At 48.2% G+C, this 24,838-nt stretch overlaps 1 protein-coding gene across 3 annotated transcripts in view; it reads left to right on the top strand.

Moving 5' to 3' along the window:
- The window catches only part of CHD1L (chromodomain helicase DNA binding protein 1 like), a 46,655-nt gene that overhangs the window by 994 nt on the left and 20,823 nt on the right, over positions 1-24,838 (top strand). For all 3 annotated transcript variants that reach the window (XR_004955237.1, XM_036235003.1, XM_036235002.1), the window contains exons 2-12: positions 8,825-8,937; positions 11,653-11,759; positions 12,253-12,367; positions 12,965-12,996; positions 14,486-14,567; positions 17,263-17,425; positions 18,586-18,741; positions 19,444-19,536; positions 20,859-20,955; positions 22,386-22,459; positions 23,538-23,648. Coding sequence is in view for 2 of the 3 variants with exons in the window: in XM_036235003.1 (XP_036090896.1) it covers positions 8,825-8,937; positions 11,653-11,759; positions 12,253-12,367; positions 12,965-12,996; positions 14,486-14,567; positions 17,263-17,425; positions 18,586-18,741; positions 19,444-19,536; positions 20,859-20,955; positions 22,386-22,459; positions 23,538-23,648 (1,143 nt within the window). In the remaining variant the exon portion in view is untranslated. The remainder of the gene's footprint in view (positions 1-8,824; positions 8,938-11,652; positions 11,760-12,252; positions 12,368-12,964; positions 12,997-14,485; positions 14,568-17,262; positions 17,426-18,585; positions 18,742-19,443; positions 19,537-20,858; positions 20,956-22,385; positions 22,460-23,537; positions 23,649-24,838) is intronic.

Genomic DNA, 24,838 nt, shown 5'->3' with positions numbered 1-24,838 from the left:
GTGAAAAGCTGCAGTTCTACGTCCAGCTGAGAGCGGTGGGTAAAGGGTGAAGATGAATGAATGGATGGGATACAGCTGTGGAAGAGAATGAATGACCCCTCCCTTCTTGAGTCTCTGAGCGAATGAGAATTTGTTTTTGCTCTGTGTTCGGAAGGAGCGTGTATCCAACATCAGTATGAATTTACGGGACTGATGTTTATGTGTTTGGCGTGTTTTGCCTAAAGTTGATATGTCTGTGCGTTTGGCCGTTCCACTGCATATGTTTTTAGTTATAAGCACGTGCGAGAGAGGGCCGGATAATACGCATGGACGCATGCTGATGTAGTGAAAATGCGAGATGAGAGGTTGCAAGTTTGAGTGAATGCCTTCCAGTAAGTACATGAAAAGGTAAATATGTAGATAAATGTAGAAACATGGTGGTGTGAATGGATAGTTTGGTAGTGGAGGGAAAGAAGAAACTAGAAAAAAAGGTATACTCAAAGGATTAACCATTGAATATTATGACTTGAAGTTCCTATTTCTGTTTACCAGAATAAATTAATATTCTGAGAAACTGTTCTCTGTGAGTTGGTTAAAAATGCTCACCGATTTTTTTTTTCTTCTGATTACAGAAGAAGTAGTACATATTCTCTGTAAGATGTTTAGAGTAATATAGGGTACACCTAAATGATAAATTAATCTCCATGATGCTTTTACTGTTAACATATTATCTATCCTGCCAGCCCTGAGTCTACATATGCATATATGTGAGTATATAAATTTTTTTCCCCTTTATTTTTTAAGGCAGGGCAGGGAGCCAAGGAGAGGTACAAAAATGGAGTTTCATGTACATACTTTTTGGGGGGAAATCATAACTTTAAGAAGATTACCATTTAATTTTCTCCAACATCACTTTAGTAGGTATATAGAGTATTTCACTGAATGAATGGATGAGCAATAATTTAGCTTCTCTACGTAGATATTTCGATTGTTACAGCTTTTGCTGTTATAAATAATACTGATATTATTATAACCAAATATTATAGCTGTGAATTTTTAATTCCTCAAAGGCAGCATTTGTAGAACAAAGAGTATGCAAAATGTTTGATCATGTCTCCACACTCTCACCAACACTGACATATTCTAATTTGAGAAGTTAAAATGCTGCTTTATTTAAGTTAATGTATATTTGTTTACTTGTATTGATGGACACTTGCATATTCATCTTTCATTCCTTCTTTGTTTATGCTCCTTGCCCATGTTTAAATTGAGGTGTTTGCCTTTTGCTTTGGAGCATCTTTCTTGTATTGGGGGGTCTTAATATTTGTCACATATATTGGGAAAATGGTTTCTTAGTTGCCTTTGACTGTTGTGTGTGTGCATTTCAACAGTGGAATTTAGAAATTCATTGCAGTCAGATCCTTCAGCCTTTTTCTAGATGATTTTGCCTTCAGTGTTCTGCTTAGAAGGGCTTTAGTACTCTGAATTTATCATTATTGGCCCAATATTTTCTCCTAGTACAATTTTGATTTCTTTATATTTTAACTTTTATTTCCCCAGAAGTTTATTAGTAAGAACTTAACTATTTTTTCCCCTCGAATATGGAATTATCCCTTTTTTGGAAGCCAGTGACTTAAATAAGTGTTTTATTCAACAGCTTTTTCTCCATTCAGAACTTCCAGGTAGGTCTTCCTCCCCTTAATAGTGTCATAGAGCCCATCCATTCCAGTGAACTTCAGAACCCCAAAATACATCGGATGCTAATGATACGTTAGGGCTGCTTTGCTTGTGGAATCTGCAGACCTATTCCTGCTGTTTTTGCCTGTTTTTCACTACTCATTCACCTGAAAGGGGGGCAAAAGAATTCAAACAACTCTGCGAGGGATGTCGCAGATGAGCACCCTCAAATTCATTCCTTCCCGGTCCCCTAAGCCTGCCTTACCCTGTCTTCCCTGTCCTAGAGGCTGGAAACAAGGCTACATTTCCCAGGATGCCCTGTGGTTCTCTTGTGCATGTGGCCCGGCTTCAGCAGAGTAGATGATGAGGAGTCGTAAGGGGAAAGCGAGGGAGAGGCCACCGTCTGGGAGGGATTTGGGTTTTCTTCATTCCTCTTGGCATCTCGGAACTTCAGTGGGGTCAGATGGGTACCGCACATCCATTTAGCTGGCATGGATTGCATCTGAGGTGGTGGGGTCCTGGCTTTTCCCTTTTAGGTGACTTACGTCACTTTTCTCTGGCTGCTCTCAAGATCCTTTGTCTTTAGTTTTTAGTAGCTTAATTATGGTGTTTCTTGGTGGCTATGTCCTTGGGTTCATTCTGTTCAGAGTTTACTCAGCTTATTAAATCTGTAGGTCTTTTGCCAGATTTGGGGGGTTTTCAGCCATTATTTCTTTGAGTACTTTTTCAGCCTTGACCTCTCTCTCATCTCTTTCTGGGATGCCAGTGAGTGATGAATGGATCTTTTGTTCGCGTCCCGTAGCAGTTCCCCGAGGCTCTGTTCTTCTGTTTTCAGTCTGTTTTCTCTCTGTTGTTGAGACTGAGATTTCTGTGGTTCTAGCTTCCAGTTCACTGATCGTGTTCTCTCCTCTCGCCATTCTGCTCTGAACCCACCCACCGAGATTTTATTTTGGTGGTTGTATTTTTCAGTTTTAAAACTTTCTTGTATTTCTCTTCTGTATCTTGCATTTCTTTGCTGAGGCTTTCTGTCCCACCCCCACCCCCCCAGTGGTTTCAAGTTCATAATTGCTCGTCAAAGCATTTTTAATCATTGCTGCTTTAAAATCTGTCAGAGAAGTCCAACATCTGTGCCATCTGGACGTTAGCATCTATTGATTATCTTTTTTTCATTCAGCCTGAAACCTTCCTAGTTCTTGGTGTGATTTCTGGTTGAAACCTGGACATTGATGAATTATGTTATGAAACTCTGGATCTTATTTAAATCTTTCATTTAGCTTTGTTTCATGCGGCTCTGGCGGGGGAAGGGGGTTGCTACCTTGTTACTGCCAGGTGGAGATAGAAGTCCAAGCTCCCCCTCTTGGCCTCTGTTGACACCTGGGGATAGGGAGGGGCTCCCCCTTACCCCTGGGTGAGGGTGAGTCCTGGGGTGGAGGGGGCGCATTATGATCTAGAGGGGTGGAAGTTCAGGCGTTTTGAGGGGTCAGTTTTTTCATCTCCAGGTCTGGAATATGCGAGGCAAAAAGAAGTCTAGGGAGCTCATCACCCTGTTGTACCTCAGGTCCCCAGATCCCTAGCTGACCTGCTGTGGTCCTGCCACGTTTCCAGACTCGATTTATCTTTGTTTTCTTTGTACTATTTAGGGTGTTTAGTTGTATTAGCAAGAGGAGAAGGAAAAGGACATCTTAATCTTCCCAGAAATGGAAGTGTTCTGATTTCACTTTTTAATATTTTTTAATTATCTGATGTTCTTTTTCTCTCTCTTTTTAAAAACTCTCTGTTTTTTATTTTAATTTACTGAATACCTAATTTTATTTTTACTTTTTAATTAAATTTATGGGCGCGACCTTGGTTTAAAAATATTTGCGTTTCAGGTGCACAGTTCTATAACACGCCTTCTGGATCTTGCATTGTGTGCTCACCGCCCGAAGTCCAGTCTTCTTTCATCGTCATGCATTTGACCCCCTTTAACCTCTTCCTCCTCCCCCCAACCCCCTTCCCCTCTAGTAACCACATTGCTAGTATCTGTGTCTGTGAGTTTGTTTCGTTCGGTTTGTTTTTTGTTTTATATCCCACACATGAGTGAAACCATATGGTTCTAGACCTTTTCCATCTGACTTAGTTCACTTAGCATGACGCTGTCAAGACCCATCTATGTTGTCACAAATGGTAATACGTCATTTTTTATGGCCGAGTTGTATTCCGGTGTATATATGTACCACATCTTCTTTATTCGGTCACCTGTCAAAGGACATTTCCATGTCTTGGCTACTGTAAACATGTATGAAAGTAAATGTTTTCAAATTTGTTGGGTACATACCCAAAAGAGGGATTGCTGGGTCACATGGTAATCCCGTTCTTAATTTCTCGAGGCATGTCCGTGCTGTTTTCCGCAGCGGCTGCACCAGGCCGCATTCCCACCGGCAGTGTGTGCAGGCCGCCTTTACCCCTCGTCCTCGCCAGCACTGGTTCGTTCTTGTCTCGTTGATAAAAGCCGTCCTAACAGGTGCGAGGTGGTACCTCAGTGTGGTTTCGATTCGCGTGTCCCTGCTAGCTAGTGAAGGCGAGCATCTTTCCATAAGTCTGTCGGCCGTCTGTATGTCTTCCGTGGAAGAGTGTTCAGGTCCTCGGCCCATTTTTTTTTAATTGGATGGATCATTTCTGTTGTTGAGTCATATGAGTTCTTCATATGTTTCGTTTGCAAATATCTTCTCCCATTCAGGTTTTTGTTTTATCGATGTTTTATTTTGCTGTCCAGAAGCTTTATAGTTTGATGTAGTCCCATTCATTCATTTTGGCTTTTACGTCCCTTGCCTTTGGGATAAAATTGACAAAATCTTCTCTGAGACTAAGGTCCATGTGTTTTCTTCTATGTATTTTATTGTTTCAGGTCTTATGTTCAAGTCTTTAATCCATTTCAAGTTAATTTTTGTGTGTAGTCAGATAGTCGTCTGATTTCATTCTTTCGCATGTGGCTTTTCCAATTTTCCCAACATTTATCGAAGAGGCTTTCTTTTCTCCATTGTATATTTTTGACTCTTTTGTAGAAAGTTAGTTGCCCATATACATATGGGTTCATTTCTGGCCTCTCAGTTCTGTTCCACTGGTCTGTGTGTCTTTTTTTTCCTGCTAGTACCATACATACTGTTTTGATTATTGTAGCTTTGTAGTACAGTTTGAAGTCAGGGAGTATGAGACCTCCAGCTTGTTTCCCCGCCCTCCCCCCCTCAAGATTGCTTTGGCTATTCAGGGTCTTTTGTGGTTCCGTACAAATTTGATGATTTTGTTTGTTTGTTTGTTTTTCTATTTCTTTGAAAAATACTGTTGGGATTTTGATATGGATTGCATTAAATCTGTACACTGCAACATGGCCATTTTTACCCCTGTTGGTTCTTCCCGTCTGAACACGGAATCTGTGTGTCTTCTTCCATTTCTTTCAACAGTGTCTTGTAGTCGTCAGTGTGTAGGTCCTTCACGTCCTTTGTTAAGTTTATTCCTAGGTGTTTTATCCTTTTTGGTGCAATTGCAAATGGGACTATTTTCTTCATTTCAGTGTTTTTTTTGTTTGTTTGTTTTTTGATGTGTCATTGTTAACATATGGAAACACAATGGGTTTTTGTACATCAATCTTGTATCCTACAACTTTACCGTATTCGTTTATTGTTTCTAATAGTCTTTTTGGTGGAATCTTTAAGGTTTTCTATATACAGAATCATGTCATCTGCAAATAGTGACAGTTTTACTTCTTCATTCCCAGTTCGGATGCCTTTTATTTCTTTCTCTTGCCTGATCGCTCCGGCGAGGACTTCCGATGTTATGTTGAGTAACAGCGGCGAGAGTGAACATCTTGTCTTGTTTCTGATCTTAGAGGAGAAAGGCTTTCAGTTTTTTACCATTGAGCATGATGTTAGCTTGTGGTTTGTCATGTATGGTTTTGCTAATTGTGTCGAGGTGCTGTTTTCTTCTACACCCAATTTTACTGTGTTTTAACCATAAATGGATGTTGTGTCTTGTCCAGGGTTTTCCCTGCACTTATTGATGGGAGCACACGGTTCGGGTCTTTTATGTTGTTGCTGTGGTGTCTCACGTTGGTGTGCACGTACCGGACCCTGGGACGAGTCCCACAGACAGTCGTCGTCGTTGTTATTGTCCTCCTCCCCCCTCCTCCTCCCTCCTTCTTCCTCCTCCCCCCTCCTCCTCCCCCTCCTCTTCCCTCCTCCTCCTCCCTCCTCCTCCCTCCTCCCCCTCCTCCTCCCCCCTCCTCCTCCCTCCTCCCCCCTCCTCCCCCCTCCTCCTCCCTCCTCCCCCCTCCTCCCCCCTCCTCCCCCCTCCTCCTCCCCCCTCCTCCTCCCTCCTCCTCCCTCCTCTTCCCTCCTCTTCCCTCCTCCTCCTCCTCCTCCTGCTCCTCCTCCTCCATCTTCCTTCCTCCTCCTCCTCTTCTTTTTTGGTCCATAATAATACTTTTATTTTTTTATTTTCTTAAACATTTTATTTATTTATTTTTGTCTTTAACATTTTATTTTCCCCCCTCCCCCTTTTCCCCTCCCCTCTGGTAACCACTAGTCCATTGTCTGTGTCCATACATCTCTGTTTGCTCGTCCTGTTCATTTGTTGCTTTTAGGTTTATATCCCACATATAAGTGATAGTGTGTGATTTTCAGCCTTTTCCGTCTGGCTTATTTTGCTCAGCATGATTATCACAAAGTCCATCCAGTTGTCGCAAATGGCAGTATTTCATCTCTTCTAACGGCTGAATAACATTCCATTGTCTGTCTGTACCACAGCTTCTTTAGCCAATCATCTACCATAGGACACTTCGGTTGCTTCCATGTCCCGGCCACTGTGAATAATGCTGCTATGAACATCAGTGTGCAAATATCTTTTCGGATACAGATTTTCAAGTCTTTGGGGTAAAGACCCAGTAGAGGGATTGCTGGATCATATGGTAGATCAATACTTAAGTTGTTTGAGGAACCTCCATACTGTGTTCCTAGTGGCTGTACCAATTTGCAGTCCCACATTCTTTTTTAATGTATGATTGAATTCAGTTTACCAGGATTTCGTTTAGGATTTTTGCATTGTATGTTCATCAGAGGCCTCTAATTTGCTTTTTTTGTGTGTTGTCCTTGCCAGGTTTTATATCAGGATAATGTTGGCCTCATAAAATGAGGTAGGAAGTATTGCCTCTTCTTCAGTTTTTTGGAAGAGTTTGAGAAGGATGGGTGTTAAATCTTCGATTATGTGGTAGCATTCACGAGTGAAGCCATCTGGTCCTGGACTTTTGTTTTTCAGGAGGTTTTTGATGATTGATTCAATTTCCTTACTGTTTGATCTGTCTCTTTAGGTTTTTCAGTTTTTCATAGTTCAGCGTAGGAAGGTTATATATTTTTAAGTCTTTGATCCTTTCTTCTAGGCTATCGAAGTGGCACATAGCCTTCCTAGTTTTCTCGTTTAAGCCTTTGTGTTTCTGTGGTGTCTGTTATAAATTTCTTCTGTTTTGTTTCCGATTTTATTTGAGCCTTTTTTCTCTTTTGTCCTTAGTGAGTCTAGCCAGTCTTTCTGAAGAACCAGCTCTTTGTTTCATTAATTTGTTCTATTGTCTTTTTGTTCTCTATTTTATTTAATTCTGCTCTTATTTTTATTATTTTCTACCTTCTACTGACTTTGGGCTTTGTTTTTTTTTCTAGTTCTTTAAGGTGGAATGTTAAACTGTTTGAGATTTGTCTTGTTTCTTGAGGTAGGCCTGCAATGCTATAAACTTCTCTCTTATCACTGCCTTTGTTGTAACCCGAAAATTTTGATATGTCATGTTGTCATTTTTGTTTGTCTCTACCTTTTGACCTCTTCTTTCATTTCCTCTTAGACCCAGTAGTTGCTCAGTCACGTGGTGTTTTCATTTTCACGTATTTGTGGTTTTTCTTGCTTCTTGCAGTTAATCTCCAGTTTCATACCGTTGTGGTCGGAGAACATGCTTAGCATAATTTCAGTATTCTTAAATGCATTGAGACTAGTTTCGTGCCCCAACATATGGTCTGTCCTCGAGACTGTCCCATGCGCGTATATTCTGTCGTTTGACACGGAAGGCTCTGTAAATACTGATTAAGTCCATGGTCCAGTGTCATCACAGCCAGTATTCCCTTGCTAATTTTCTGTTTGGACGATCTGTCCCGTCGATGTCAAGGGGGCATTTAGGTCCCCTACTATAATTGCGTTTTTGTCAGTTTCTCCCTTTAGCGCTGTTCGTAATTGTTTTATGTATTTCGGTGCTCCCAGATCGGGGGCATGCACATTACTGTTATATCTTCTTGATGTATTTTCCCCTTTATCCTAAAAAGTACATCTTCATCTCTTGTTACCTTTTTTATCTCGAAATCTATTTTGTCTGATGTAAGGACAGCTACACTCGCTTTTCTCCGGTTGCCATTTCCTTGGAGTTAATATTATTTTCCACCCCTTGACTTTGAGTCTATGTTTGTCTTTGTAGCTGAGAAGGGTGAATTTTCTAACGTACAAAATGGGGATAATACCTACTGCATAGGATGGTTATAAGTATTAAATGAGGTAACTTTAGGAGAAGTATTTACCGCTTGCTCTGGAATTTATTACGCACTTAATAAAAATTTCATTTTTTAAATGTTTTACAATTATTATATATGGTCTAGTTTTTTTGTTTATTTTTGTTCGTTTGTTTGTTTTTAAAGGCCATAAGTTCAAACCAGAAAGCTGTGTTTTTGTTAACAGTGTGTTTGGTGTGTTCCCTCTCCCCACTATATGGCTGTCGATGTAAGAAACACTCACACCTGTAGAGAATGTTCATCAGAGTTTACTCGAGCTGAACAAAGATCTGCCTGGACGGAAGTCTCATTTCCCAGAGCAGACCCTGGCATGAGACCCGGGCAGTGTAGACACCAAATCCCAGTTTGACTGTCTCCTAGATCAGGCGGATCCTCTAAGGCTGACCCTGTGTCAGGGCTGTAGATAATAAGGCTACACAGTCTGCTCAGAAAGTGGTTGGGAAGTCAGCGGACGTTTACGCAGCCACAACTTTCCAGCGGGGGGGTGGGGGGGGTGTCTGGGGACCAGGCGTGTTCTCCAGTCCAAGCCTTCGAACACAGCCTGGGTGCGTGCCGAAATGTCCACTGTTCACGCTTGCTGTGTTTTCCATTTCTAGGGCTTTGTCTGCGCTCCTATCAGCTGGAGGGAGTCAACTGGCTAGCCCAGTGCTTCCACTGTCAGAATGGCTGCATCCTGGGAGACGAGATGGGCCTGGGAAAGACCTGCCAGGTGAGTTCCTGGGGAGCGACCGCTGCTCGCTAGCCCCGAAGCTCCTTCTCCCCGCTCGTTCCTGGCTTAGCTGCCAGCTACCGGCTTGTACTCTCAGACTAAGAAGTGAAATGTCTGAGCCTTTCTTTAGAGATCTTAACCTTGGAGTTGACTTTTCTGGTCGTGGGGATAGTTTTGAACTGAGTCACTGCCCTGTCTTAGCCCTTGACATTGCGGTTAATGGGCAGGGTTTTTCTCTTGTAAGGCAAATCCACCCGTCCCCCGGGATCAAGTGGACCCTGCCCCCCCAGCAGTACCGTGTCCAGTGAACTGCATCACTCCCGGTGTGGCTCTCCCTCCCTCAGTGAGTAGTGGGGCGACTTCCCGTTGCTCCGGCATGCCGGAGGCGTGCGGAGGAAGTCCCCTGTGCTTTGCAAAATGCCTTGGTCACCTAATGGTAGGACACAGTCTGGAGACCTGGCGAAGCAGCCGTGGCCTCCGTGGTCCTGGAGAAGCAGGTGGTGTGTTGAGGTAGATGCTTCCGGTGGGATGATCGTCAGTGATCGTCATCATCCTGCATCGACCTGTGTCAGCGGTAGGCTTGGACCGATGCGAGGTCCAGACACAGACACCCCTTGGGTGAGTCACACGCGGTGTCCTCATCTGTAGGCCACCAAGGAGAGGCAGTGTGGCTGGGATACACAGCAGCGGCACCATGGCCGGAAACCGTGGAGGTGATCCCCGGCCCCACAAAGGGTTTACCACGCGAGCACGCGGCACGCGGGACAGTCTCGCCGTCCTTGCCTAGACCCGGGTGCCCCTCCCAGGCTGACGTCACACGTAAGCCTCACACTGAGCGCTTCCGCAGAGAGGCTGGTCCCACCACGTGCTGGGGACGGGCGCAGGCAGGTACACTTCGTTAATCTGGAGGTTAAGAAGATAGCACGACCTTCGAGTATGGTGCCTCGGGTTTCTGGGGCAAATAAGCCCAGTTCTACCACATTCCTGAACTGAGAGCTGTGGAACTAGGGCACGGGTTGATCTCTCAGACATCCCTGGGGGCCAGGCCCGCGCACCCTGGGCCCAGGCTCCAGGCCTTCCCTGCGGCCCCCTTGCCTCAGCCGTGGGGACCGTCCTGACTGCGCTCAGAGCCAGCAAAGTCCCCCTGTCCTTTGTCCCTCCCCAGAGCGTTCATGTAGCCCTGAAAACATCCACCTCCAAACTCGTCTTGCTAAAATTTTGGTTAGAATTTTGGCGTCTGTGTGGGGGAGGGGCGTTGGTGAGCTCCCTCGCCATCTTCGGCCTTCGCCTGCTGCTGGTGCTGCGGTCAGGCTGGGCCCGTCGGATGAGCTGAGACGCCCCTCCTCTTTAGCTTTCTAGAAAAGTTTGTGTAGACTTAGTATTGTTTCTCCCTTAAGTGTTTGGTAGAATTCACTAGTGAATCCAAATTAATTTTGTGAATATATCCGGTTTACAATAATAAAAGCTAAAATTTCTCTAATATCCATGGCAAAGGCTCGACGGCATGGTTTTAACTCAGTACTTATAGGGTGATTTTTCTGGGCACAGTCTGGGCTGGGAAATGATAGATAAAGAAGACAATTATTTCTGTTATGAAATTAATGCAATCTCAGTTTTATTAAAAACAGAAACAAAAAAACTACCACCCATAACCACAGAACCTTTAAGCATGACCATGAATGACAGCATATGTTTACATGGCTGAACTTTTAGGGCACATGTACTTTGTATTTTATTAACCTAACGCTGTCATTGTAACTTTCCATTTTATTCTGTTCATCATGACCATTTTCTGCTGGCTGCATAATAACATTCCATCAAGAGAATTGATCATCATTTGCTTCAGTGTCTCACAGATGTGGAACAGCGAGTCCCCCCGTTTGTGCTACTTAAATTGACCTCCTTGTGAACCTCTTTGGGCCTTTGCTTCTCGGGATTGTGGGTTACGCCCTGAGGATAGATTTTCGCAGAAGACAGTTCAACATTTGCAGATAGGGGCTCCTCAAACTTTTTGTTTTATAAGAGAGAGCCGTTTTCCTTATCAGCAACCTTCGAAAGAAACTTTTCAAATGTCGAGTGTGTATGGCCATGTCCTAAAACAGACCTAGTAGGCTTTACAAAGCTCGTCATGCCTCTATTTAAGCTGATAAGCGTTATCGATTATCTGTTTTGCTCGATGGGACCATGGGACTGGGAGTTTGCTCCAGGAGACGTAGGTTTTGTGTTTTGTTTGCTGTTATATTCCAGAGCTCAGAACAGTGCCTGGCAGATGACAGGTGCCCTGTCACCGCATGTGGGAGGGAGAGCCTGGCAAGCAGCGGAGGCCACCACGTGCCCGGTCATCTTCACAGTCACATCTCGACCCCTGCTGTGTGTTTCAAGAGTGGTCCTCATCTTGTGCATCATTTCCTTTTTCATTGATCTCCTGTCGTTCCTGATTTTTTTCTTTGCCTTTGAGGTTCAGTTACGTAAATGTTGAGCACCAGTGCTTGTTAACTGTTGGTACGATTGCCATAAATTTCTGTGGCATTTGCGTTGACGCTTATGTGGTTTCATTCTAGGTGTGAATGACTTGACTGACGTGTGGGAGATTGCACGTTATTTTTAAACGGAGTCTTCCAGGAAAGTTTCTGTTCTCTCCAAGGTCGTGGGATCTTTCTGGCCGTTTCTCATGCGGAAACGTGATCCAAACTGCCTTTGTTTTCTGTGTTCCAGACCATCGCTCTCTTCATTTACTTGGGAGGAAGATTACACGATGAAGGACCGTTTCTGATTATTTGTCCCTTGTCTATTTTGAGCAACTGGAAAGAAGAGTTGGAGAGGTACAGAGCACATGTCGCTGAAATTTTATTTTATTTTTTTACATTGATTAAGATTTTTTTTCTGGGTGATATGTGAAATACAACCAACACGTTGTCCTGTGCAGAGACCGGGGGTCTGGCGGGGGGAGGATCCAGTGAATGTTACTGTTACTATTTAGCGATTTGAAGGTCAGCCTGATTTTTAATAAATTTTGCTGAACTCAAGGAGAAAGCACCTTTTTCATAGTGACACAGGCAAGAATAGCTTTCCTCTTCGAGTTAGCACAAGGCCCTCCTAGACGTCCGTGCGACGCTTCCCCCTGTGCACACGGGGACTTACGTTCAAGTTCAGCCGTCACTCTCGGTGGGATTCCGGCCTCCCCAGACCCCTGGGCGCAGGGCGTCCCGAGGCCTGCACACCCGCCGTCCTCCCACGAGTCGTGACTGTCCAGACACGCACACTCCTTCCCACGGCTCCGTGTTTGTGTTCATCTGTCTCTTTTCCCGGATTCAGATTTGCTCCAGGTCTTTCCTGTGTGACATACGCAGGTGACAAGGAGGAGAGAGCCCACCTGCAGCGAGACCTCAGGCAGGAGCCACGTTTTCACGTGTTGCTGACTACCTACGAGGTATCCATTTGTTTCTCTACAGCGAAAACTCACGCTTAACCTGGGGCTTTGGAAGTTGTACGATCCGCTTTGGAATTCCGTTTCATGCTTTTCGAGAGCACACGTTTTCCTGGGAAGGAAGTCTCTTTCCATTAGATGCTCAGAACGGGGCAGCGAACAAGGGGAGCGGTGTTCTGAATCCCATCTCTCTCCTCGTCTCTCCTGGCGGGCCAAACGGGACGGCGTCCCAGGGAGGTGGCCCTTGAGCTGTCTCTTGGTCGATGAGTGGAAGGACGCAGGCAGGGAAAAGGGGTTGTGGGCCGAGGCACTGTCTCCGTCCCTGGAGGGTGGGAACGGAGGACACTTAGATCCAGTCTCTTTCTAAGGCCTGTTCGTCAGGCCCTGACCGTCTGGGTCACTGGAAGCAAGACGTTGCATTCATTCCTGCCTCCTCTCTGTTTCTCTGTAAGATGGTGCTGCTTGGAAGCTATGCTCATGACCTTTTTCACCTAGTGAATGAGCGAGACTGAGTTAAGGAGAGTTAACGGGAAACTGGCTTCTTAATGTGAGCGTTATATCAGCTCTGGCCTTTATAATGTGTTTTCCTTCATTTTTCAGATTTGTTTGAAAGATGCATCATTTCTAAAATCGTGAGTATGGAGAGTTATAAGACAGTGAATGTAACTATGAAAAATAGGAAATTCTTTTGATGATAAATAATCGACGTATAAAATCTTCTCATCGAGAGGGTCAGGTGTGACCTCGCCCCACTCTCCCATGCCAGCTCTTCGTCTGCCTCTTCCTTCCCAGGGAGCATCCTTTAGGTCAGAGTCCCTGACCCCCAGGCCAGGACCAGTACTGCCCTGTGGCCTGTTGGGAGCCGGGCCGCACAGCAGGAGGCGAGCAGCAGGCGGCATCTGCATTTGCAGCCGCTCTCCAGCATCACCGGCTCAGCTCCACCTCAGGTCCTCGGGCGTTAGGTCGTCATAGGATCATTGGTCCCCGGTGACAAAAAGGTTGGGGACCGCCGCTTTAGAGCGTCCTCTGATTTGACCCATTCCCTTCACCAAGTCAAAACCCACCTCCCCGTAGCCTGTTTCATTGAACAAGCTGTGATTGGATGCTTGTTATAGGTAAAAACCTAAATGTCTAGCATTTCCTAAATGAACAAATGTTTCAAATGCTGTCGAAGTCGGGGGTCAGGCATTGTGCTACAGCCACTTTCACCCCTCATCTCCTGCCCCTCCTTTCTCGTAATCCTTAATCGCGTCCCCCGCGCATGCCACCCAGAGGGGCGATCCCAGCTCCCTCACCCTCCGGGGCTCCCGTTGCTCCCTCCGCCTGCGCCTCTGTCCGCAGGCAGACGGTGCGAGGCGTCTGTGTCGGCCCCCGCTCTCACAGATGTCTACAAACAAATCAAAAAGTTAAAAATCTTAATATTTCCACTCTATTACCTTTTGCATGGTTTTCACATTAGCGAAATAGGACACGTAATAGCTTTTTTAGTTATTAATAGGCCCATTTTATTGCAGCATAATCCTATTATTTATCATTTAAAATGCCAAATAATATTTCATCACTTATAACTGGACTCGTTATTATTTTCAGGTATTTTTCTTTTTGCTATTTTAAATGAGGCAGCTAGGAACACACTCAGACATACATTATTTTATTTTATTTTTTTCTGAGTCTCAGCTGCCTCATAGTAGCTCCATGACCTTGGCCAAGTCGCCTGATCTTTCTCAGCTTCAGTCTCCTTGTTGGTAAAATGAGCACAGTTACGCCCACGCGCCGTCTTTTGGATTAAATAATGTACATAAAGCCCCAGGCTCAGTGACCGGCACATAGTAGGTGGTCATAACTGTTTCCTTTTCCTTTCTGTCTCTGACTTTTTCCTTTCTGCCTTCAGCGTGGAGGCCTTCTCATCTTGGAAAACAATTTTCCTTGAGGCTGCTCCGTTATCCATATATCGTATTAATGTACCTGGTGGGCTCTCAGATAAGAAGGCCCTGTGGGGGCCTTTCTAACTGAGTGGATGTAATATTAGTCTTCCCAGCAGAGAGTTTTGGAGTAAGACTCCTGCTTGTGAGATGCGTGTTTGAGTCACGCAGCCCGAAAGCTTGGATTTTCCTCCCACAGCTTCCCCTGGAGTGTTCTCGTCGTGGACGAAGCTCACAGGCTGAAAAACCAAAGCTCCTTGTTGCATAAGACGCTTTCAGAGGTAAACTCAGCGTTATGGCAGCTCCGGCCTCTGTGTTTCTATAACGCCCTTTAAAAAAAAAAAACGTTCGTTTGGGCCTACGTAGAGCTAATTAAGTTGAAATGTGCTTTTTTTTCTTTCTCCAGTCACCTTTCCGCAGGGCTAAGCGAACATTTCGTGAGTGACAGTAGTGCTTGAGATAGCGTAACTTCCTCCTCGTATCTTTAGTACAGGATTTAACGTTTACCAAAATCGGGTTATCAAGTGAAGGAGTCTACCCCAATAAAATACATTGTATTTTTTGGAAATGTTTAATTCTTTCGATATTCTTCAAAAGGGAGAATCTATTTGAAAAATAAATCTCGTTATAATTCTGTCTGCAGTAGCAGGTGCGTCTGCTGTAGCGCTCCCGTCCCCCCATTTATCTGCTCAAAGGATCCGACCGTTCACGTAGAGCCGTGGAGAGGCCGGGCTACTGAATGTACTACTGAACGCTTCCCCCGGTCGCTCTCGTCTTCGTCATACTTTTAAGCGTGACGCCCTCGGTCTCACTCCCTTCTCTTTGTCTCAGGCGTCCTTCTGGCAAAGTAGACGGGAAATGTCATTGTACCCCGAGGTTTGCCCTCTTTTCTGGGGAGCCAAGGGAGCAGCTCATGTGTCCCAAAGCTTCCTTCTCTTTGTCCAAGTGGTGGCTTGTTCATTTGCAATTTTCTGACCATGACTGAAGTTTGGTCTCTGTCCAGTAATAAGGCAGTTAGTACGTTTAGAGGTCATTTGGAGGAAAGTCTTAGATCTGGATTCTTGATTTACTGGCTAAAAGTTGCAGTGTTTTATGTTTTTGTGCAGATGTGGACACCGTCTGGTCACCAGTCTCCAATGGCGAGGCCCCCTCTGCTCTGTGCCTTCTTTTTAGGAACTCATAATGTTCTTTCTTTCTTGAGAGGTTGTCATATCCTAGTCCCTAACCTTAGACTGCTTCATAAACTACCACACCAGCTGACCGATTCACACTGAGAAGAGAAGCAGGTGTGGTAAAGGACCTTGGGTTCGGAGTGAGGAAACTGGGGCTCAGAGGGGTGAAGTGAGGACATTGTTCTGCATCATCTCAGCGTCCTTTTTAGGTGAGGCGTGAGTTGCAGACAACTAGTTGGTTGGAAGAAACGCATTTATTGACCAGGCTGAGAGACAGGGAGAAGGGTATTGTACTTCTCATATTGCTTCCAGCTTGTTTGTAAAACTTGGAAGAAGCCTAAATGTGAAACATAGGCAATTTGTTATACAATTTATGCTACGCCCATACAGTGTGCTCACAAAGGAAGGCGGCCATGAAAAATTATGTAGAAGAATATTTAATAACATGAGAAAAGTTTGCAAAATATTTTGCACACAAAAAATGTTTCCGAAATACTGTATACAAGCAGATCATCTCTGTTTTTTTCTTTTTCTTTTTTTCCCACCCAATTATAAGTTTCGATATCAAAATGGAGACTTCGAATGAAAATCTTAGCTCATGTGGTAGCATAGTTGGTCATGGTGACCAGCATCTTTGGTTGTCTGTGACCTCGTGTTTTTTGGTTACCCCAGTTCTTTGCTTAGTGGGTACATATTGGAACATGTGAGTTGGTTACTGGAAGCATTTTTTTTTAACCAGTTTCTGCACTTGGAACACTGCAAACACATTGCCGCGCACACAGAGTGAGCATGGATGGGCAGACGCTGATCAGACAGTTTAAAAAGAAATGAACAACAACAGAAAAACCCAAAACATTTTAAAATCGGTTTTAATTGATTGAGTCATTTCATTGATCACCTTGTTGTATTACAAAAGCAATATCTTCTTATGCCCCCCAAACCAAAATATAGAAACACAAGAAAAGTGAGAACCGCCGGTAAATCCTGGGCGCAGTAACGTGTGCTGGGTGGGCCGCCATGTGCTTTGCTGGGCACGTGTGCACCCACATGTGCAGATAGGCGTACGTGTTACTTAAAAAGTCAAAATATATCATTTAAATATCAAAATATGTATATGTACATACACACATTGTATGTATATATCTGTATACATGCATACACACATTGTATTTCAATATTTGATATACATGGGATGTGGTCGTTTTCTTTTTGCTAAATAAACGGTACACGTCGTTGCGAATGTCAGTTCAGAAGTTGTCCTTTGCTTGGCCTAAATATCTGTCGTTATGGTTTTTCCTAACCGTTGCACCCATTAGTCTCTTTTTTTTTGGCGCTCTCTCATCTGTTGCTCAAAATTTAAAGAATTTCTTTTCATTTGGGCCGTATGTGGCGATGCACCGTCAGGTTTTAGGAAAGGACGTAGTCTGTGTAGGTCTCCTTGCTTGTGCCCGTGGCTGTGGGGCCTGCCGCGTGTTCTGGGCTCCTCGGACCGCGTGGACGTGTACCGTGGGCCAGCTCACGACCACCGTGCAGGACCCCCGTGCGGTGCTGCGGGGCTCAGGGTGATTTCACTCACACCCGGACAGCAGCTTCTCGGCAGGGTTGCCGTCCCTCCGCTCCTTGTAGTGGAACCTGAAGAGCTGTTATGCCCCACGTCAGACAGCGCGCACCTGAGACGTGGGCCCCGGGCTCACGTCCGCACGGTCACTCCTTTGCGCGCCCTCACTCTGCTTGGGGACGGGCCGCGATGGGCATGGCTTTCCCGTGTTGCGGGGTGACGACTTCATTTCCTTGTGTCTTGGAGTTCTCGGCGGCCTTCAGCCTCCTGCTGACCGGGACGCCCGTGCAGAACAGCCTGCAAGAGCTGTACGCCCTGCTCACGCTGCTGGAGCCGGCCGTCTTCCCCCGGGAGCAGGCGGAGGAGTTCGTTCGGCGGTACCAGGATGTTGAGCGGGAGCCGCAGGCAGGTAGGTGGCCTGGGCGCCGGCCGCGTGGGCAGCGGGTGGGGGTCACAGAGGAGAGAGGCCCGGGAACCAGAGGGCGCCGCCGGGGAGGTCGAGAGCCACACAGAATCGGGGTGCTGGCAGGCTCCCCACGTCTGTCCAGGTTGTCTGCGGTTCACGACTCTCGTTACACAATTCCACCCTGGGGCTTGTTTGGGTCATTTTTGGAAGAAATGGAAAGTGTCTGCTGATGTGCAGACTTTATTTTTCGTCCATCGCGTGATTTCTGGGAGGACCCTAACGTTCCGTGCTGCTTCCCGCGGCGGGAACGGACGTGGGCGCTGTGGCCCCAGGCGGCTGCCCAGCGTCCCGCGGCACCGAGACCAGGCGTCCGGGATGCGGGCGGGATGAGGAGAGGGGCCTTCCCACTCCTGAACGTCTGCCCCTCCGCCCCGGAAGATGCCCTTCCCCGTCACGTGCCCCAAGGTGATTATTCAGAGCAAGGGGCAGGCAGCCAACCAGGGAGTCTGGCCGAACTAGGTGAGGATGAGTTGGAAGCGGAGATCCCAAACCCGAAGCCTGAGGCTTTCCCGGGGAGCCTGCCCTGATCGCTCAGGTGTTCAGGGTCGCCAGGTAACATAGGTGACAGTCACGTATTACGTGGGTCATCCTCAAGTTTTAAAAATTATTTGTTGTTTATCTGAAATTCAGATTTAACTGGGTGCTCGTATTTTTATTTCCTGTGTCTGATGAGCCTGCATGCGGGCAATCCCAGGGCACGTTAGTTTTCAAGTTCAGGACACTTGGGGAAGGAGCGCGGCAGTTGAAGGCAAGAGGACTCGTCTGCTTTCGGTGCTGCCACTTCGCATAAGGCACTCAGGTCTTCTCAGCCTCGCTCAACTTAACACACTTACGGCCCTGCATGTCTAAGACGTTGCGCTGACCAGTGAGAGTATCGTTAGGAAGCATCAAGTTCTCTGAGTGTCCCAAGTTCTTGAGTGAAGGCCCGTAATGATTTCAGAAGGGCCCCGCGAGGGCAAGAAACAGTGTGAAAAATTACCAGGCCGGCCTAGAAAGGCGGACCCGGCTTGGGAATGAGAGGCAGAGCAGGCGTGGCCTGCATCTCCCGCGGCTGGCCCCGCGGCGGGGCCCCTCATGCGCCGGGCGTTTCGTTCCCCACGCAGCCAGCGAGCTGCACCGACTCCTGCGGCCCTTCCTGCTGCGGCGCGTGAAGGCCGAGGTGGCGTCGGAGCTGCCCGGGAAGACGGAGGTGGTGCTGTACCACGGCCTGTCGGCGCTGCAGAAAAGGTGCTACAAGGCCATTCTGATGAAGGACCTAGGTAACCAGCGGCCACCTGTGCGTCTGAGCGAGGACGCGATGCCGTGGGTTGGGGGGAGGAGTGTGCGTTCGCACTCGCTCTGGACGGCGGGCGGGCGCGGGGGATGCAGGGTGTGTTCTGAGCGTAGTCCAGGCAGCGGCCGTGGGCCTGCCGGGTGTCTTATCCATCACCATCACCGCGACTTTGTCAGCTGTCGCCGTGGGGACATTTCCTCCCCGCCCCTGACCCCGTTTTCCTCGGGGGCCGGCGGTTAGGCGAACACTTCCTGGGGTCTCAGTGTGCCTGTCATTTCCCCCAGCCAATCAAGTATTTTAACACATGGCAGGCTGTCTTCGTTGAGTCCGAATCACTGGGAGGAATTGGGGGCGGGATGTCTCTCCACTCTCCTCTCTTTTTCCTTTGGCTCCACAACAACCTTTTAAAGAAGGATGTTGGGATTTTACAAAAGAGCAACAAACAAAGTACCCCTGAGCTCCGCTGATAGTCAGCTTCCTGCCTAAAACAGCGATGGTTAAGAAGCCTGCATGTGGGTGTGCTGTTCTTAGTGCAATTCAGTGAACTTCGAGAAGTTAGTATAGGTTTGAAAACTATACTATTAAAACGAGTAGGGTTTTTGATGGACACTTGGTGGGTTTCTTGTCATAGTTCAGTAGTGTCTCTCTCTCTCTCTTTCTTTCTCTCTCTCTCTCTTTAAAATTTCAGATGCATTTGAAAATGAGGTGGCAAAGAAAGTCAAACTCCAGAACATCCTGTCGCAGCTGCGAAAGTGTGTGAATCACCCATATTTGTTCGATGGTGAGGCTCTGCCCTTTTCATGTTTTAACAATTCGGTGGCCGACGACATAGCAAAATTCTTCAAAATATTTGCCCGTGTTTCCTGTTAATCGCCACCCCCCCCCCCCCATTTCTCTTGTCAGTTTTTTATGCCGACGTTATCCACTGTGTTGTTCGTATTCAGATTTCTTCAATTGTCTCCCTCATGCCCCTTATGGCTTTTTTTCCTTAGCTTTAAATCCGTGATCCCGTCACAGACCCTGCATTGCGTTGGTCGTGTGATGCATTTCTCCTATAATCTGGACACGTTTCTCGGCCTTTTTGTGTATGTGTGTGTCTTTTATGAAAGTGACAGTTTCGAAGAATTAAGGCCAGTTTTATGGACTGTCTCGTAATCTGCGTTCATTCAATTATTTCTTGGATTAGATGTTCCTCTGTGTTGAGCCCGCGCAGTCAGCCTGTCGTAGTTCACCGGCGATCTCCACGTTGCCCAGCCGACGGGCGCCAGTTGACATTTTAATTGACCCCTCGAAACCTCTGACAGAGTGGACCCCGCCTGCCTCCCCCACCTGGCTTCCGGAATGGCGCTCTGTGCTCTCCACCTGCCGCACGTCTGCTCCTTCCCCTGCGTCTTATGGATGGCTATAAATTTTCCTCCAAGTGCTGCTTTAGCTGCATTCTACACATTTTGCTTTACGGTGTTTTCATTTTCATTCAACCTTTTTTTTTTCTAATTCACCGCTTGGCAGCCTTTGGGACAATTAGGACTTCCGTGGCCACGGGGGTCCGAGTATGGACAGGAGCGATGCAGAAGGTTGTTTTGAGGACGTATTTGCCAGGGAGCACCATGACTCATTTTAAAACGTCACAGCATCATTCGTAGTTGCATATCAGAACTTTTTCCCCCCCCTAGGGAGTAGAGGTGTTGAGAATGTGTCGATTTTGAAGGAAGCCCCCCAGGTCCTGACTGCCATCCCCACCTTGATACTTCCCAGTTTATACAGCTGAGCCTCTTTCTTAGTTTGTTTTCTAGAGCGAGAGCCACAAGATTTCCATTTTGGGCCTCGGGCCTTTAGCATCTCCCTGTCGCTCAGTGTCCCGAGGAGTGGGTTTTCCCCTCAGATAAGCATCATTCGTCACATTGGCTGTGCCAGGCCCTGTGACTGATGTTAAGCACCGAGATCGTGCGAACAGATTGTGAAATGCCTCAGGGAGAGGCGAGATGCGGGCCGTGTGCCGTTCGTGGGAGCTGGGCCTCTTGCGGTGCCTGGCCGTCCGCTTCTCCAGCCGAGGAGTCCGCGCTGACGGGGACGCACGTCGGGAGCAGGTCTGTTCTTTTCCAGGTGTGGAACCAGAGCCTTTTGAAATCGGAGACCACCTGATCGAGGCCAGCGGGAAGCTCCACCTGCTGGATAAGCTGCTGGCCTTCCTGCGTCCCAGGTGCGTGGCAGGCTGCGTTTTCTGCTCTGAGCTGGCCACTCGTAGAAGCAGAATAATGAGCAGCTCGCTGACTTCTTGGGACTGACTCCAGGTTTCCCCTTTGCCAGACCCATGTTCAGGTTCTGTCTTCTGCGCAGCCACGCCTGCCACCCCGTCGCACACCCTGCACGATCAGCCCATCCTTGCCCGAGTGCCTGCGGCACACGTGGCCCTGCTCTGCCTTACCCACTGTCCGGTTCAGTGGTGTATGTTAGCCAGTCACTCCGGCCACATCGTTTAGTCCCTCTGGGACGGAGTTAACATCAAGCGTTTCTTTTTTAATCGCTTGCTGGTACCTTGCATGGAATGAGCGCTTAGTAAGGGCTGAGTGAAGTAATCGCTTTTGTTCACCTGTGATAGTTCGGTTTTAACTCGGGGAGAACTTGGGGGACTTTTCCCAGAAACGTGAGTCGGGCATCAGAAGACCAGGTCCCTCCTGGAGCCTCTAAAGTTTCGACTGAGTGTTCAGCAGCTTGGCGTCTAACCTATACCTGTCTCCTGGGGGACCGAAGAATCTAGAAAGGTCCCAGCTTCCTAACGCTTTCAAAGCTATCCCTGGAAGCAACTGCCCGCTGGTGGGCCCGAGCCAGCCTAAGGCCTCGGGTTGGGCAAAACCTCCCAGCTTAGGAATGTGCAAGTCAAATAATTGCATTCGTTATCTTCTCTGGGCGCTCACGTATCCTCGTGTATCGTTGAGCGTGCCAGAGGGTAAGTGTGTCAAAATCGAGGAGGACCCGCAGATGTTTCCTGGCCTGCGTTTTCATTTCACAGGTGTCGAAACAGGCCCGGTAGGGGCGGGGCGGGTCGTGTGACTTGTCTGACGTTCCACACCCAGCTAACAACAGGCAGGATTAGCACAGAGGTCCTCCAGGGCAGCGCCCACCGCCCCCCGCCCGGGGCTGGCAGCGTGGAGTTCTCCGTCATCGCCCCTCACACCCGCCGCGAGCTCAGACCAAGTGCTGTTTCCTCACGAGAGCTCTGTTTGGGCACTGGTGTCTGCTTTCGTTTATATAACCTTGAGATAACGGCCGATAACCCAGGGCCGAAGGCCTGGCTTCCTTCTGGCCCCCCCACCCCCCTTCCTTGTAGGTGAGGTTTCTCGCGCGTCACATGGGGTATGAGATGCCACCTGCCCCTTGCTGCTTTAACGCGATGAGTCAGCCGGGGTAGCTGTGCATGAGAGGGTGGTGACTTTACGCCTCCAAGCAGGGAGTGACAGTAGGTGGCCAAGCACAGGCATCTGGCCTTTCTGCAGGAGCCTCTGCAAATGGCCACGACGTTCGCGGCCACTTCAGCGTTCGTGTCCTTGTAAACTTGCATTCTTTGGGCAGTGTCGCCTGAGGGAAACTCGCCTCTACCGGAGGTGACAGTTTTCCCTCTTTTCTTGCCAGGGGCCACCGAGTTTTACTCTTCTCCCAGATGACCCAGATGTTGGATATTCTCCAGGACTACATGGATTACAGAGGTGACAGCCTTTGGCCACCACGTCACACAAGCCTTTTTTAGATGTCACAGTCCAGATGGGTCCCTGAAGGGTCCCCGGGGTGTGGGGATGCCCCCGAGGAGAGCAGGGGAGGGACATTCTCCAGAGCCAGAGGAGGGTTGAGAGTAAGGAGAGAGGCGGGCAACGCCGGGACGGACCGCAGGGGAGGGACATGGGGGTGCCAGAAGCGCACGTACCCATCGGTGGTGCGATTTAGAGCTACGGGTCCTGGAGAAGGCGTGAGAAGCCTGTTCAGCGGCAGGAGCCTCCGGTGTCCCGCAGCGTTCAGCTCAGCATTTACTCGTTCAGGGCCAGTAGCAAAGATGAATATTGAAATTGGAGACCCCACATATCAACCAAGAGAAAAAAAGTCAAGGACATTTTCTTCTGCGTAGACAGTAGAGTGTCGGTTGTCACCTGGGGCCGCCGTTCGGCAGATGAAGTGCGCGCGGGCCGGCGGGGCGCAGCTGTAGCCTCGGTTGGTCCCGAGGGCGGCGGCGGCAGCAGCTCCAGACCGTCCCACTTGAGGGGTGGATTCAGCGTCGGTCTCAGCCACCCGATGCCCCCAGGTCTGTCGCGGCCCTGGGCCAGTGGCTCACTGGGGGAGCCGCAGGTTTACTGGCACAGCTGCGCACACCGGCCCCCCGCCCCGCCGGGGCCAGGCCCACCAGGCAGCCTCGCCCACCGGCTCCCGGGCTCGTCTCGCTGCCCACCAGGCAGCGGCGAGTCTCAGCGAAGTCCGAACCGCCACACAGCGGTGTCCAGTGCGCCCCAGGCTTGCTCGGCATCATCACGGTTTAGTACTAACGCCAGGAACGCCAAGTACAGCCACCGCGTGCGTTTTAAGAAAACGCACTGGAGCAGGCTATGGCGAGTCCTGTGCCCGAACGATGCAACGGCCCTTAAATTTGGATTTTCCCCGTGAGGCTCGCTTACGGTGGGGGTGTGCCCGTGCGTGGAAAGGAGCACAATTAGCACTTGGTTTTAAGCCGGGAAAGTTTTATTCCTCGCAAAGTGTTTGACGAGGGTTAATGTCTCTCTCTCCTTCCTGTGTGCGAAGGCTACAGCTACGAGCGTGTGGATGGGTCCGTGAGAGGGGAGGAGAGACACCTGGCCATCAAGAACTTCGGGCAGCAGCCCATCTTCGTTTTCCTCCTGAGTACCAGGGCAGGTAGGCCACGCTGCGGCAAGAGCAGACACGTGGGGGCCACCCCGGGCCTCCCCATCCCGGCCCTCAGTATGTTTTCCTTGGTTCTCTGAAAGGCGAGGTCGTTACCCAAGGGCATTAAAACAAAAGGGCGGGGGGGGGGCGTCGAAGTCATCACCGTAAGTTTGCCGTGGGGGGCTGCCCCCGGGCTGCCCTTCTAAGATGTGAGGCTGCAACCCGGGCTTCTTGGGGAATAGTTCTGCTCTGCTTTGACCGTGGACCTGGGCTTGTCCCATAAGATTCCTGTAATTCCGTGGACTCTTTTATTCATTATTTGGGAGAGGCAGCGCTCCTCCCCGGCCATGAATTCGGGAGACGCGATCGCAGCCAGCCCACCACTGCTCCCTGCTTTATCAGCCCTGGAAGAGTGTCGCGAGCACTTTATAAAACTCTGGTGCCGAAAAAGTTGTGATCATGATGAAATCGCCAGCTCTTTAGAATTATTTCTAACATTACGACTTAAGTCATAAATATCGCATGTGACAGTCGTAGCGCTTTACCAGTTACAGAGCGCTTTTGTTATGGCCTTAAATCATTTGAAATGAGTTCCTGGAGATGAAATTATTCTGTGTCATGGAGGAAGCAGCCCTTAAATTAGTTTCGAACTCATAGAATCTGAGTTTCATTACCTCTTGTTTTTTGCAGCCCTAAATCTTGATGCAGGAACACTAAAAGAACGTGTGTCCTCTCTTCTAGAGAGATCGATACCTTTGTAAAAAGGGAGTTCGGTCTTGTTTAGAAAGCACTTGCCAAGGCCTAGTCCCGCGAGGGTGTGTAAAGGTAGCGTCAGGTAGCGCCCTTGCCCATAGGAGCTCGTTTCACCAGCGTGCGTTTTATCTCTGTTACAAAGATGGAATCAACTTCATCCGGCCCCCTCGTGTCCAGCAGTTGTCCCGGGCAGTAGGAGACGTTGCTTTTCAGCTCCTCTCGGAGCACTCAGAATCAGCGGGAACAGCAACCCCCTAGGAGCCAGAGCAGCCCTGGAGGTCAGCCTTTTCTCAGCATGAGACACGTGCGCCATGCTCTTTAGCTGTGGATTGGCAGTTCTACCGGGTACTTAGCAGGTTTCCCTCCGCCTTCCGACGCTTTCTGTGGTGGAGGCACACCGCCACCAGGTGGCAGTGGGGGCTCACGGACGCGTCCCAAGCAAGCCT

The sequence above is a fragment of the Rousettus aegyptiacus genome, unplaced genomic scaffold (genome assembly GCF_014176215.1).
Source record: "Rousettus aegyptiacus isolate mRouAeg1 unplaced genomic scaffold, mRouAeg1.p scaffold_m13_p_17, whole genome shotgun sequence".
In the NCBI taxonomy this organism is placed as follows: domain Eukaryota; kingdom Metazoa; phylum Chordata; class Mammalia; order Chiroptera; family Pteropodidae; genus Rousettus; species Rousettus aegyptiacus.
Note: the sequence above shows the minus strand (reverse complement) of the source record. Positions and strands in the feature narration are given on the sequence as shown.